This window comes from Astatotilapia calliptera, unplaced genomic scaffold (assembly GCF_900246225.1).
Source record: "Astatotilapia calliptera unplaced genomic scaffold, fAstCal1.2 U_scaffold_26, whole genome shotgun sequence".
NCBI classification, from domain to species: Eukaryota; Metazoa; Chordata; class Actinopteri; order Cichliformes; family Cichlidae; genus Astatotilapia; species Astatotilapia calliptera.
Genome location: NW_020535763.1, coordinates 91,801 through 107,364, shown reverse-complemented (window position 1 = coordinate 107,364; position 15,564 = coordinate 91,801). Strand labels below are relative to the sequence as shown.

The 15,564-nt window shown below is 37.5% G+C and overlaps 2 protein-coding genes and 1 long non-coding RNA gene across 3 annotated transcripts in view; all 3 read right to left on the bottom strand.

Annotated features, from left to right (window-relative positions):
* Nucleotides 1–631: 631 nt before the first annotated feature.
* On the bottom strand, nt 632–1,684 carry LOC113017895 (uncharacterized). The gene is made up of 3 exons (XR_003271611.1): nt 1,437–1,684; nt 1,044–1,319; nt 632–882 (listed from the first exon to the last, which is right to left on the bottom strand). It is a non-coding gene; the product is annotated as an uncharacterized LOC113017895 (long non-coding RNA).
* An 805-nt stretch (nt 1,685–2,489) lies between these two features.
* On the bottom strand, nt 2,490–3,097 carry LOC113017889 (cell surface glycoprotein MUC18-like; the record flags this gene model as incomplete). Its single annotated transcript, XM_026160998.1, has 2 exons — nt 2,490–2,761; nt 2,884–3,097. Coding segments are annotated over 2 exons (486 nt in total), but the record flags the coding sequence as incomplete, so codon positions are not given.
* A 7,198-nt stretch (nt 3,098–10,295) lies between these two features.
* Nucleotides 10,296–15,564, bottom strand: part of LOC113017888 (Fc receptor-like protein 5) — a 59,922-nt gene continuing 54,653 nt past the window's right edge. Inside the window, exons 12-15 of the mRNA XM_026160997.1 lie at nt 11,532–11,591; nt 11,117–11,179; nt 10,867–10,929; nt 10,296–10,755 (exon numbers count right to left, since the gene is read on the bottom strand). Coding sequence (XP_026016782.1) covers nt 10,748–10,755; nt 10,867–10,929; nt 11,117–11,179; nt 11,532–11,591 — 194 coding nt within the window. The 3' untranslated portion in view covers nt 10,296–10,747. The remainder of the gene's footprint in view (nt 10,756–10,866; nt 10,930–11,116; nt 11,180–11,531; nt 11,592–15,564) is intronic.

The following is a 15,564-nucleotide window of genomic DNA, read 5'->3' as shown; positions in this document are numbered from 1 at the left end:
TCTGTGCTGTGATAAACTCTGAAACCTGACTGAAAATCCAGGGAGCCAGGCATTAAACCACCAACCTTCTTATTAGTAGATTAGTAGATGACCTGAGCTACAGACATCCTCCACATTTGTAACCCTTACGAGACAAATAAGGGTTACAAATATCCTTGTTTTATAGTCCTATAGTAACATTATATTTGTCTCCTTCCTTTTGTGTGTGATCTTCACATATATGAACATTGTATTTCATTTTGTCATTCTGACTTGTTGTATTGGACTTTTTCCATATGTACACATGGCATTAATTACATGTGCTCTTTGCTCTTTCTAATATTTCTGTCGATAACACTTTATGTCTTTCTTTTAATTTCTTTTATGATCTTAAATTTACAGATGCTGTACCAGTTTAAAAACTCCCTGGGGAGAAATAAAGAAATAGAATAGCACACAGAAAATTCATGTGACTAACAGTTGGATACGTCATGTTTTTTCTTTTACAAATCATGATAATTAAGGAAAGAAAAGAGCACATGCAGAACAGTTAATTAGAGCCAAATGTTTACAAGATTGACAGTTAATTTAAAAATTCCTCACCTGCAGACCAGACAAACTTTGGTTGACTGTGATCAGTGTGATACTCTGGGTCTCCTCTTCCAGCTCTGCACACATATCCTGCTGTGTGTGTCTGTCCATGAATGATGTAGGAGTCCTGTGCAGTCCCACTGCCATCAGGTAGCAGCTCATAACTGGAGGATTTCTCTGATAGATCAGGAACAGCTTTATACCAGTAGAAGCTCCATCCTGCAGACGGATGTTCAACCTCACAGTTCAGAGTTACTGAGACTCCAGGACTCAGCCATGATGGAGACACAGTGAGGACAGGACGGGGTTTATCTGTTAGGAAATTCTTGGAGTGATGATCAAATACATGCCAGTCCATAAATACAATGCCTGTACGCTACATTTTTAGCATGTTAGCGCCATAAATTTGAACTATTATCTCATCACATAATTAATCAAAAATGACTGGGTGAATGGATTATGATTTTACTTACTGTGTGATACTATCAAATTTAAAGGAACACTCCACTCTGTTAAATGATCTTGTGCAATTTTGCTTCTTCCTCTACACTTGTAGTGACCATTGTTAGATGGAGAAGCAGAATCTACTCTGAGTTCACTTTGGTTTGATGGTTTATGTGAGCTTGTAGTTCTCCATTCATACTCCCACTCAGTGTCTCCTCCTTGGATCTCACAGCTGAGAGTGATCATTTCTCCACTGTATAATGTGGGCCAGTCGGGTTGCACTGTTACAACGGCACTGGCTGGCCCTATTCATTCAAACATTTAAATAAAAAACTATTTAAAGTAACCATCACTATTTTGAGTTTTGCAATCATATGAATACAGATCATGAAATTATTTATGATTGCTGAATCCAAACTCACTGGTTTTGTTAATTTGAACTTCTTGGCTTCCCTCTGTGTAGTAAGCTGGGTTTCCTCTTTTTGCTTTGCAACTGTAGAGTCCTTCCTGTGAGACACTGAGTTGTCCATCAGACGAGGAGAAATTCAGTAGGATATTATCTCTGTACCAGAAGTATATCCATCCAGATGATGATGATGATGGGTTCACAGAGCAGGTTAGGGTCACACTGCCCCCTAACGGAAGAGTTGTGTTGTCAGCGCTCAGTGTGGGCTTTGGTTTAGCTGCAGTTCAGTTTAGAAAAAGAACATAAAAGTAAATGACTGAATCGTGTACATACGGATGTTCACTGTTCATAGACACAAACTACATCTTTCTTGGCTGCTACCTCAAAGCAGATTGTGCGCTGTCAGTCCTGTGTGCTGCATGTGACTGAATCAAAACCGTTTAAATAACTAGATGTAAATGGTGAACATCAACAAATCTTGGTGATCTTGAAGAGATACAAATTGTACAATCGTTTTGATCAAAGCTGTGAAAGTTTTATATTTTCTTTGCTGTATTTAAAAAGTACTTGAAGGTTGATTAATAAGCTGGTCCGTCTTTAGGACCTGGGAGTTTAAAGGGATCAATCTCAATCAGCCTCCTGCTAAAGGTGAGTGGCAGTGACTCAGAGTTATGAGACTGTTAATCATAGAAACAGTACCACTATTTTTGGTGGTATGTCTGTGTGTGTTTATTTATTTGATCAGATGATAGTTCAGAATTACTTTTATTCTTTTTATAGAAATTGTAGATCAATTGTTATTTGTTTGAATATATTATTTATTTATCCTGTTTATATCATTATTGTCCTCAGGTGATGGAGCAGCAGGTCAGCATTGGCGTCTCTATACCAGCTGAAGGTTCATGACACAAAGTGGTGACAAACTGTCTACAATGAGGCTACTATCAGCTGCAGCTCTTTGTCTGACTAACAATGTAACATGCTTTGTAGACCATTGAATTGATCCTGTGCTGACCATGATGACATTTGTCAAATGGAGATCACACAACAAACATGACTTACTTGATACTGACAATGTGAAGGCTTCACTCCACTCTGTTGAAGAATATAAGTCATCTCTGCGTCGACTCTTACACATGTAGTCTCCACTGCTGGACTCAGAAACACTGAATATCACATGATTATTGTGAGTCCACTGTGTGGGTGTCCCGCGTTCTCTCCATCCATACTCCCACTCAGGGGTTTCACCTCCTTCCTGCACCTCACATGTCAGAGTGATCGTCTCACCTCTGAATATCTGAGGCCAGTTGGGTCGTTGTTTTACAACAACTTTATTGGAAACTGTTCACACATATTAACAGTTGAGATACAAACAGAAACATGAAATCAACACAGAAAACTTTACATTGTGTGTTTGATAATCATGAGTGAATGTATATTTCAAACTAAATGACTGAACTCACAGGTTATCTCAATGGTGACATCATCACTTCTATCAGTGTAGTAAACTGGGTTTCCTCTTGTTCCTCTGCAGCTGTAGATTCCTCCTTCAGATACTCTGATATCTCTGTTTTGTTGATCTCTGATTTTACCTTCAGAGGTTGTTTGGGTTCGTCTGAACCACTCATATTTCCATCCATCAGAGCTCTGCACAGAGCAGGTCAGTGTCACACTGCCCCCTACTGGTATGATTGTTGTTCCTGCTGTCAGTGTGGCCCTGGGTTTACCTGATGTTATGAAAAAGGAGGAAAATTATATAAATATGCAGATGATTCAAAATCTACACAAATATTTTCTTTATATTGTTTTTTCTTTCCTCTCAGTTTAAGACATTTCAAATTTTCTCTGATTTCTGTCTCAACATGGTAACAGAGCTGCAGTATGATGAAGGGAATGAGACAAAAGGAGAGCACAGCTGGGAGTAATAGACTATGTGCACATTAGCATATGCTACTTCCGGTGGGGAAACTCCTGTAGGGCGCTTCGTTTCCGCTGTTATATTCACTCCTTGTTTACTGCCGCTTTCTCCAAAACAAGTCAACCAAATTGATGAATCGAGGTGAGATTTACATTTCTCGAGATGTCTTGGGCATTTACGGAATATATATGTAGATGCTGTTCATAGACCTGTCGATATTTTTCCCCCGCGCCTCAGAGCAGAACAGAGAAAGGATTTAAATTCTATATTTCTCAGTATTTGTAAACAGCGGTCCCTCGTTTATCGCGGGTGTTATGTTCTAAAAATAACCAGCGATAGGTGAAATCAAGTAGCCAATTTTATTTTTTTGATGGTGGTAAACGTTTCGTCGACATTGTTGTGTTTGTTGGGGAAAAAGCAGTGTGACTGCACTTCAGAGTCACACTGCTAGCCATCGATGCAGCGATTGTGTACTGTACAGGAGAGACGGCACAGAGGAGATCGTCTGCAGCGATCAGGACGCAGGACACAATGTGACGTAAAAAAAAAAAACGTGCAAACTTGCACTAACAAATCTGCTAAACAGTGAATTGAAAGGTGAACCGCGTCATAGCGAAGGACCACTGTGATTTTGAAGGTAAGTCACAACATAACCTTCATAAATACTAATGTATAGAAACCGTTACCAGCAATCATTCATTTTTTGTGTGGCTTTTTTCACGGTTTGTTAACATGCTGTGTAGGTGTGTGCTTGACTAGCTGATATCGACATAACAGGGAAACATCTGGTTTGACTATTCTTCACCTGTAGTTTGAATGCTGAACATTTGCCTGTTTAAATCATGAGACCAGTCACTATACAGAGATGTGCTTCTGAATGTGGACGATGTGTCTTCTGCTGCAGTGATGCAGTTCTGCTTGTGTTGAGTGATGTAAACAACTGATTGATCTAAACGCTTTAAACGTCAAAATTGATCATTAGATTTTTTTATGACACACAGTGGTGAGTGTTCCCACCTTCTGGTCTTTGTAACTTAACGCGATCTTTCAGTTTTTGTGTTTTGGACATGATTTTGGAGTATGTCTTCACAGTAGCGATTGACCACAAAGTAAAGCTACCAGAAATGTACAACCTCACATCCGGTCTCAAAGCAGGAAGTTATCATTTTCTCGTGCACAGGGTCTATTAGGGGGACGAGACAAGGGAAACAAAACTAGAAACACTGACATGAGACGCAGACCTTCAAAATAAAACAGGAAACACACCGACTGAACTCTAGACATGTAAACTTAACAGAGACTGAGACAGAACATAGAGACCTGAAACGTGGGACAGAAAGGCACAGAGTAAACACAACATGAACACATAAAACAAAACCTAAGAACTAAAACCATAACAGCCATAACTGATCCTGGGGTAATAATAATAATAACTACAATAATCAAAACAGCAAAGGACTCAGAACATAAAACATATTATAAAATACCAAAACACACGAGACTCAAAATGCTGAACCGTGACAACTGGAGCATCAGGGGCCAAATCACAAAACACGTTTATGAACGACTGAGCCACACATTTAATTTCTGACTGATTAACATATTAACATTAAAAAATAAAAAACAGTATTATCAAATATTATAACCCCATTATTGTTTATTATTTTTTAACTTTATAACACTTTATATATTCAGAAATAACTTGGCAGGTTGGGGCCGTAAATCACTTTGTAACATAAGTTTTTGTCATAATATTATCCCCCTCTGATCTCCAAACTTTGGGGAATCCATGTTGTTTTATTTCTTATGACATTTTAAACTCACCAGTTTCCTGAATGATGACTGGATCACTTTCTACTGTGAGTAAATTTGTCCCTTTTATACGTCCTCTGCAGGCGTAGATGCCGCCTTTAGAGGTCACAAGTTCTCCCTTTGATTCACCAGCTACTTTGGTCTTCTGGTTAGAGTAAACACTGGGTTCTCTGAACCAGTCATATTCAAAGTCAGCAGAGTTCTTCACATCACAGGTCAGTGTGATGTGAAGAACAGCATAACTCAGTGAGATAAACTGCACTACACACACTGTTGATGTTTTCAGATCAGATAAACATGAAAAGAAAATCTACATGTATGAAGCCACAGCTCTTCAGTAAATGTACAGTTTGTATCGTGGGTGTGTGTTTGATTGCTCACACAGTTAACATGGTTATATTAACATTTTAACCAATAAATCAATGAAATGTTTGGTTTATGATACAAAATATAAAACAGAGGACGTCATTTAGAGCAACACAAGAAGAAGAAAACAGTTTCTCACCTTCAGTGTTTCCATGTCTGACTGTACCGAGCACTAAAATAATGAATGAAACATCATCAGACATTATACAACTGACAAAATCACAATAAATATTTTTTTTAAATCTTCACATGGCACAGTTATTGCTCATCACCAAATTTATGTGTTTCTATTAGCTGTGAAACAAGCTGGAAACATGAAAAAAATTCTAGTCTGCTGTGTTGAAGCTGTCAGGTAAACAGGTTAAAGCAGTGATACACTGTAATTGTCACCAGTGAGAAACATTTTCCTTCATCGCTGCCATTCAAACAGTAAAGGTGTGTATTGTACTCACAGAATAACCCCAGCAAACAGAGTAAAGAGTGCCCCATCCTCACGTCCAGCCCTGCACGCTGATCTGCATCTAATCTCAAAGTGTTCGACTTTGCCTTGATAAAGAGAAGCTGCACTTCATGTAGATAAGACCAGAGTTTATATTCAGCTCCTCCTTCTATCGCCTCTCTGTGCTTCCTTCCTTTTACACCAACCTCAAACAGCTCCTGTAGCTTTGACTGCAGCAGTCGTGTGACGTGTTCACATTTCCTGTCCACTGCAAACATTTAAGTTTCTTTCCTGTTTAGTGTTCCTACCTTTCTCTGTGATATACAAAGGTGCTCTGTTGCTTAGTTGCTGACAAACTTTGCAGGTCATAGTTTTATCTTTGTTGTCATGTCCTGCCTCCACGCTTCAGTATCACAACTACAGACTCACTGATCTGTCTGACTGAATGTGAACAAATTTATCTTTGTCTCCTCTGACAGAAGAATATCCGACCAACATTCATCAAGTTTCTTTTCATCCTCTTTAACAAAGTTTGTTGCTTGGCCTTTTCTGCTCACGTTAAAGAACCTGATGTCTACAGACACACATGCAGTGCACAGATTAACCAGCGGGGATCAGCAACTCATGCAGAGCCCTCAGCTGAGACATCCAACATGGCTGACATCAGTCAACGAGCCTTCAACGATTTCTCAAAAACATTTTCACCAGTTTTCTAAAAGATTTTTGAACATTTTGAAAGGAAACTCAAAGTTTAATGTGTTAAAAAGAAACTTTATGTTTCTATTTGAAGATAAACTGAGCAACAAATTGTACAAAAATGCCAGATGCAGCTAAAAAAGATTTTTTCCACCTCATGTGAAAAATATTTATTTCTCAGAAGGTTCAAAAAAACACACCAGCTTATAAAAATATTTCATTTTATTTATGATTCAGGCTTTAGAGGGTTAATATCTGAGCTTCTAATAAACAAATAAACAGAGGTCTGATATCAGGACTGTAATAAAATAATTATTAGATTTCTGCCTTTTTTCATTGATGTTGCCACAGTCTGTCACAGCTCCACAGCTCTTCCTTGTCAGTGGGATGTGTTAGTCATCTTCCTCACCTGCTCCAGTCAGCTCAGGTTGGCACATTTGTTCTCCATCCTCAAATAGCTGCACATAAAAGGAGCGACTGTTCATCCACTCACTGAGTTACAGCACACTGAGGAAACTGGCCTGACTGCAGAGAATCACCCTTGTAGTTTATCCACTTAATCCAGTCTTCTTCTGTCTCTGATCTTCTCCAGTGTTCAACCTGCAAACCTTCAGTTGTGCAAACACACACCTGCTGTGGAAAAACACACCTGCCTGTTCACTCTCTACTCATCTGAGCTCTGTGTGATTACATTTAGAGAAAGTTGGCCCTGTTTTAGCGTCTTGTTTTAGATTTTAGATTCTTATGGTTTTCTTTTTCAGATAGTAATAATAAATATTAACTATTAACAGTAAATTAGCAATCAAGGCAATTTACACACCGAGGTGTTATTTATAGTAAAATGAAGATCAGTAAATATTTTCTCATGTTTTAAGGAGTGTGAAAGACAACAAACCAGAACGTGTAAAACTCTGAGCTCTGTATTCTGCCTGTTTACCGTCTCACAGTCTCCTCATCATCTGTCTGTGCTGTCAGAGCTAAAGCATGTGATCTGGAAGGCAGCTCATATTTAGCTTCAATTGTTCTTCCTCATTTTACTTCTGCGGGCTGATGGAAATAATGAAGTCACTGTAACGTTTAAGTGCAGAGATGGTGCAGATAAGCCTGCAGCTATGAGGTCACCAACAGTTACAGAAATATTCACACGTTAAAGAAAAAACTTTTCTTAAAGTGCAAAAAATGAACAAAAATATGAAGAAATTTCATTTTGTTTTCAGTTATTAGCTTTGAATAAATTAACTTTGGTGAAAATGATTGTTTGATTTACAGATTTATTACATTGATTAATGAAAAATGATGAAGAAGAGGCACTATTTTATAAAGAAAACTGAATATTTGTTTGTCACTACTGTTATTCCAGTACAGGCACATCATATAAACATGTGTCTTGCACACAGAGGTCAAAGTGAAATTTCCACTGTGCTCTTTGTCTGTGCTCCTTGTTAACTCTTTGCTGTGAGCTGATAACATAAAACTAAACATCAGCTACACCGAAGACTTGAGGCTGAAACCACAGGCTGCATTTCCTCTGTTCATGGTGACCCAACCAGAAACCATGAGGCCTGTCAGTGGATAAAAATAAGCCTGTGGCAGAAAAGATGGTGACCACCAACAGTCTTTCACACACATGTAAGCTGCTCAGAAGAGTAAAGACGTTATTCTTTGCAGTTTGATCTTGTGATACTGTTTTGATATTAATTCTTGAATAAAACGTAATCAATGCATTTCTTTGCAGATCTGAATTTATTTGAAATTTCTTTCAGTGTTTTAAAAGTTTTACATCCATCAGAAATATACAACATTTTCCACTTGCAAAAACTTCAAGAGATTTATTCAAAAACACAAACACAGGTCAAAAATAACCTGCACTGGTGCTCAACAGCTTTAAATGTTAGCAAATCTTTAACTGAGGTTGTTGAGTTTGACTGTACGCTGTGTATTCAGACACATGATGGCAGTGCTGAGAAGTAAAACAGAAAGACTGTAACAGCAGCACAATAATCACACACTCAGAGTAAATGCATAAAACAACAAGAACAAAAATCGCTCTCAGCTGTGATTCAGTCATTCAATTTATTTCAAACACATAATAAACTGAATTATTGCTGATCAAATAAACAAAAATACACTAATATAATAATCAAAAACACAGGAGCACTGAGGCCTCGATCCTGTAGGATAATATTTTAACCGGTAATTTAAAGATTAATTTAAATTAATCTAATTTAAAGGCTTAAAGAAAGATAAATTAAAAACATTCAGTCTATACCTTGAATCTCTGCTAAAGGGCAGTATGCTCACTTATATGGTGACACGATCTCCTCAGCACACTCTGTTCACACTCCAAAACTTTGCAGCATCCCACAAACCCCACAGTCCACAGCCTCACATCAGAACAAAGGAGAGAAGAAGAAGAAGAGCACCTGCTGCTACTTCATTTTTTATACCCTCTGTTTGATCCCCTGGGTCCTAAAGCCATTACACTAATCACAGTAATAATAATGAGCAATAACACTAATAACATTTCAAACACTTTAATGACCTGAATTATTGCTGATCAGATAAAATAAAAATACAGTAATAACAGTAAGTTATGAAGAGCTGTAAGAAGCTCACTTCTTTTTCATTAGTGGCTGAGAACCAGCATAAAGTTGTATTACTGCCACCTACACAGCTGTGATGGTAACAGCAGACTCCAAACACTGTTCGTCTTTCAGACTCAGAGTCTGTGCAGAATTTCTCTCACACCACCATTTATTAACCCTGCAATAAAACCTCTAAACTCTCTGCTTCTGCATCCTAATTCACAGATTTAATTCAATCAGGGAACACAGGACTGCGTGACATTTTATTAGAAACCAAAATGACATAAAGTCCACAAATTAGTTACACATGGTAACAGGACAAAATGAAAAGTCACCAGTGTAGCTGTAGTTGCTCTCCCACTTTATAGGACAAAGACATGATTGATAGTGAAGAGGGAAACCCATCTACAGCACAGCTGAGCTATTAGAGTACGGTGACCACTTGTTGACTTGTAAAAGACTATATGACATTTTTATTTCACCATTCATTAACTGCACAGAGATGTTATTGTTTAAATATGTTTTCTTCATGTAAACAGTATTATAAAGGTTCTTCATGACTGGCACAAGTGTCTTCTTTTTTGGAAATCAAATTATGGTCACCCTGTATTAGAGGATATGATCAGCACTGTTTATCACCGTCATGCTGATTTTGCAGAAAAATGCCAACCAGGCTCAACCCAGCTGGTTAAGTTTACACCTGACTGACCTGTGCCTCCTCCTCACTGTGACTAAACAATCAGGCTCTGCAGGGTCAGACAGATGTTTTGTTGCTGTCTTGTTCTTGGTTGAACCTGTCTGGATTTTTAGCTCTGATGTTTGTGTCGTATTAATGAATTATAATACTGCTACTTCTCTGAGTCGTGCTTTAATTCTCTGTGATGTTCTGTCTCCATGCAATCTGTCATATGAGATTTATCCCATGTACAAGTTATCTTTTCATTTAACTATCAGCACATAGAGAGATGATCTGATTAGTTTGTGGATAATTTCATACAGGAAACAAAAATCAAAAATAAACATAAAATGTTCAAATGTAAAAAGATTTTATTTCTACCTTCTAACTAAAAGATGCAAAAAATGATCAGAAACACAAAAATATACATGAAATACATTCAAATGTATTCACTGCCTATGATATAATTCTTATTTATATAATGTAAACAAACACAGTTAAAGTATTTGTTGGTGCCCATATCAGTATTTACACTGCAAACACTGACTGTAAATTGTGCTGTCAGATACTAAACATCACATATTTCTCACTGCTGTTGGAACATGTTAGATACAGTCAAGGTTTATTACAATTTTTTTTTATAAAAGTAACCGAAGATAAAGAGCATGAATATTGAATATGAATACACCTCCATTTGGTTTATACTGAATTATATGATATTATGATGTAATATTGTAACTGTACATAAAGCTGAGCATGTCTGATATTTGGGCAGCAGAGGAGCAAGAGTGGCTTCATAAAAAGCTTCTTCTTGGCTTTGCTGCTACAGCTCTCCTCACTGACCTGTAAGACAAGCACAAAGAGACAAAGTGATTTCCAACATGTAAAGATATTATGAGCTGAAGACATTTAATAATGTGAAGAATAAATCAGCCTGCATGGCAGCAGAATTACTGAGAGAGCTTCCTGATGTGACTTCAGAATAAACTGCTGCATCAGCTGCAGGACTTGATTTTCCTGTGAATGAAGAGAAGATCATTGAAAACAATAATATCATTAACCAGGAGGAAACTGGACGTCTCCACTAATGCAAAGATAAAAGAGAAGATTTTAAAAAGCTGACAAAGTGTGAATACATAAATATAACCTGTAAAATAAACATGATGAACAATATTCAGTGGAGATGATGGCAGACTTTGCTCACCTTTGTTTTTCTTGGCTTTTTCTTTTTTGGGCTGTTTGACCTCAGCATACATCAGACTGTCCTCTAAAAGAGACGTCAGAGCTCAGGACACATTTGTTCAGCACAGATATGATGACAAGAACATTACAAAGTAAAAGCATGAGAGAAACTGTTTAGATTGGGGACATATAGATGGACAATACCATACTGTACAATAACAATATCATTCTGTATATGAAGCAGACAAACTTACAGTAAACTCTGAATGGCCCTCGATGTGTATAAGATTCAGTCTGCTGATGTGTAGTGGTCGTATGTAGTAGCTAAGCTTGGTCAGTGAATAACTAAACTCCATGTTGACCTATAATTACCTGCAATATAATGATGTGATGACACGTTCAAGTACAAACACTGAATGAGACTGTTGTGACTGTACCTGCAGCTCCCGTCTTCACCTCAGAGTAAACAGCACTCTGCTCTGCTTTATGATGCTTCTCTGTGAAGATGATCAGATTAATGAAAATAATTAAAACATTTTAAACACTTTAAAAACTTCCCAGGCTTTTTTCTACACTGTGTTTTGTGTACTCACTCTTCTTTCTAAGGTTTTGAAGTTTAATAAGAGAGTATGTGACGTCTCGCGCTTCATCTGTACCTGAAATGTAAAAATGTTTGTAAACACATCAAATGCAGTTTGTCTCCTTAAATCAGAAGCTTCTTGCATCTCTAGCTGCTCTGAGCTTTTCTAAATATGAACTGTACCAGTTCCAGTGTCTTCCTCTTGTGTGATGGATTCATAGAGGTTAGCATCACCTTCATGAAAATGAAAAGAAACCAGAGTCAGAGTTTCATTTTAATGTCATCAGTCAAAGAAAGATTTTCATTAGTTGTGTTTAAGTCAAATCCAGGACTGTCAGATATTTTCAGAGCATGAACCCATCATGGTGTTACTGTTTGTGTTGTTCTGATATGAAACAATAACATTTGTGGATTCTTTCAGTCCAGTTAAAGATACAATCAGTTTACAAAATCCTGTTTGTTTCTGATCTTTTGTGCATGTAGTCAGTTGGTTATTTGGATGAAACTGAACCTAAGAAATGTTCCTGTTAATGGAGACTGAATGAAAAGTCAATATTAATAATGATAATAAAGATCGGTTTAAGTGCTGACCAGGATGAACAGAGTTGTATTCATGAGTTTCATCCTGGTTGACTCCATGATTTGTGGAGGAGCCCGGACTGTGACTCTCAGACTGGATCCACCTGAAACAGGAAATAAACACAATAAACTCAAAAGTAACTGATGTTTGTTTAAAATAATAATAAAAAGTATTTTACCAACCTGGTGAAGCAGGAACCTGTGAAAGAGACAAATGTTATTACACATGTTTGTGATGTGAATTGTTATTTTGTGTCATGAGATCAGAACACATGAATATGTGTAAACAATTAAAGTGTGTGTAGTAAATAAACTCTGTAATACAGCATGAAAAGAAGAGGCTCTTACACTTGGACTGTCTGCAGCGATGCAACAAGAGCAGGAGAAAAATAATGAGAGAGACTCCACAAACCAGTCCAACAATCAACCACACAGGAGATGAAAATTCTGCCAAAGATAGTGACAACAAATAATAAAGTTTAATTATATTTGATATTTTATAAGATAATTTTATAATAAATCCAGTTCATCTATTTCCCTCGACTAGAAATCACTTTGAATCAACTCCTGCTGTATTTAAATGACTTGACTCCCAACAATGAACACATCAACACAAGTCCAGTCTCTTAAATTTCCTCTTAAATGTTGACTTCCTCAAATCTGCTTTATAAACTTTTACTATATAAATATGTCAAACAGTCAAATCTTAATATAAAGAAAGAAAAACTGATGTTTACATTGAGATTTTCTGTTTCCTGTCAGAAACTGTCAGCATGACTCTGCTCTGTGGTTTCATGTTGTGACTCCTGTTCTACACTACTTGCAGTCTTACTTGTAGAATTGTTACAGAACTAATTGTGAATTTATGTTGATTTGGAGATTTGCTGAAAATGATTGTTTCACATTCACAATCCCACCTAGTCTCCCCTCCTTGGATCACATTCCTGACACTGATTCTCTAGACTCCACATTTTACATGACTATTCATGTTCAACCATTTCCAATAAGAACATTTTTACAATGCCAAAGAGGTTACCATGAGATATAATGCTGTTTGACCTTCATAGTAATCCTCAATCATCTATCTATTCAACATTGTTGCTGAATCCAAACTCACCAGTTGTGTTAATCTGAACTTCTTGGCTGTCCTCTGTGTAGTAAACTGGGTTTCCTCTTCCTCCTCTGCACCTGTAGAGTCCTTCCTGTGAGACACTGATTTGTCCATTTGATGTGGGGACAACATCCACTGTGGTATCATCTCTGTACCAGTAGTATTTCCATCCAGATGATGATGATGATGGGTTCACAGAGCAGGTCAGGGTCACACTGCCCCCTACTGGAACAGCTGTGTTATCAGCTCTCAGTTTGGCCTTTGGTTTATCTGCAGTTCAGTTTAGAAAAAGAACAAAAGTCAATGACTGAATCGTGTACATACGGATCTTCACTCTTCATAGACACAAACTACATCTTTCTTGGCTGCTACCTCAAAGCAGATTGTGCGCTGTCAGTCCTGTGTGCTGCATGTGACTGAATCAAAACCGTTTAAATAACTAGATGTAAATGGTGAACATCAACAAATCTTGGTGATCTTGAAGAGATACAAATTGTACAATCGTTTTGATCAAAGCTGTGAAAGTTTTATATTTTCTTTGCTGTATTTAAAAAGTACTTGAAGATTGATTAATAAGCTGGTCCGTCTTTAGGACCTGGGAGTTTAAAGGGATCAATCTCAATCAGCCTCCTGCTAAAGGTGAGTGGCAGTGACTCAGAGTTATGAGACTGTTAATCATAGAAACAGTATCACTATTTTTGGTGGTATGTCTGTGTGTGTTTATTTATTTGATCAGATGATAGTTCAGAATTACTTTTATTCTTTTTATAGAAATTGTAGATCAATTGTTATTTGTTTGAATATATTATTTATTTATCCTGTTTATATCATTATTGTCCTCAGGTGATGGAGCAGCAGGTCAGCATTGGCGTCTCTATACCAGCTGAAAGTTCGTGACACAAAGTGGTGACAAACTGTCTACAATGAGGCTACTATCAGCTGCAGCTCTTTGTCTGACTAACAATGTAACATGCTTTGTAGACCATTGAATCCATCCTGTGCTGACCATGATGACATTTGTCAAATGGAGATCACACAACAAACATGACTTACTTGATGCTGACAATGTGAAGGCTTCACTCCACTCTGTTGAAGAATATGAGTCATCTCTGCGTCGACTCTTACACATGTAGTCTCCACTGCTGGACTCAGAAACTCTGAATGTCCAATCATTATTGTGTGTCCACAGTGTTGGTGTCCCGCGTTCTCTCCATTCATACCACCACTCAGTGGTTTCACCTCCTTCCTGCACCTCACATGTCAGAGTGATCGTCTCACCTCTGAATATCTGAGGCCAGTTGGGTCGTTGTTTTACAACAACTTTATTGGAAACTGTTCACACATATTAACAGTTGAGATAAAAACAGAAACATGAAATCAACACAGAAAACTTCACATTGTATGTTTGATAATCATGAGTGAATGTATATTTCAAACTAAATGACTGAACTCACAGGTTATCTCAATGGTGACATCATCACTTCTATCAGTGTAGTAAACTGGGTTTCCTCTTGTTCCTCTGCAGCTGTAGATTCCTCCTTGAGATACTCTGATATCTCTGTTTTGTTGATCTCTGATTTGAACTTCAGAGGTTCTTTGGGTTTGTCTGAACCACTCATATTTCCATCCATCAGAGCTCTGCACAGAGCAGGTCAGTGTCACACTGCCCCCTACTGGTATGATTGTTGTTCCTGCTGTCAGTGTGGCCCTGGGTTTATCTGCTGTTATGAAAAAGGAGGAAAATTATATAAATATGCAGATGATTCATTAAAATTGCATAAAAACAATCAATCATACCTAAAACAGATCTGAAGATTTTCAGTTAGTGACTCTGGGTAAATGGATATGGCCCTGGGTCTATATGCTGTTATGAAAAAGCAGGTAAGAAAATATACACCTGATACAATGTAAATGTAAAATATCCTAAATTTTAAAAGATTTCTTCAAGTGACTCAAATTCCAACAAAACAAAATCTACACAAATATTTTCTTTATATTGTTTTTTTCTTTCCTTGCAGTTTAAGACATTTCAAATTTTCTCTGATTTCCGTCTCAACATGGTAACAGAGCTGCAGTATAATGAAGGGAATGAGACAGAAGCAGAGCACAGCTGGGAGTAATAGACTATGTGCACATTAGCATATGCTACTTCCGGTGGGGAAACTCCTGTAGGGCGCTTCGTTTCTGGTGTTATATTCGC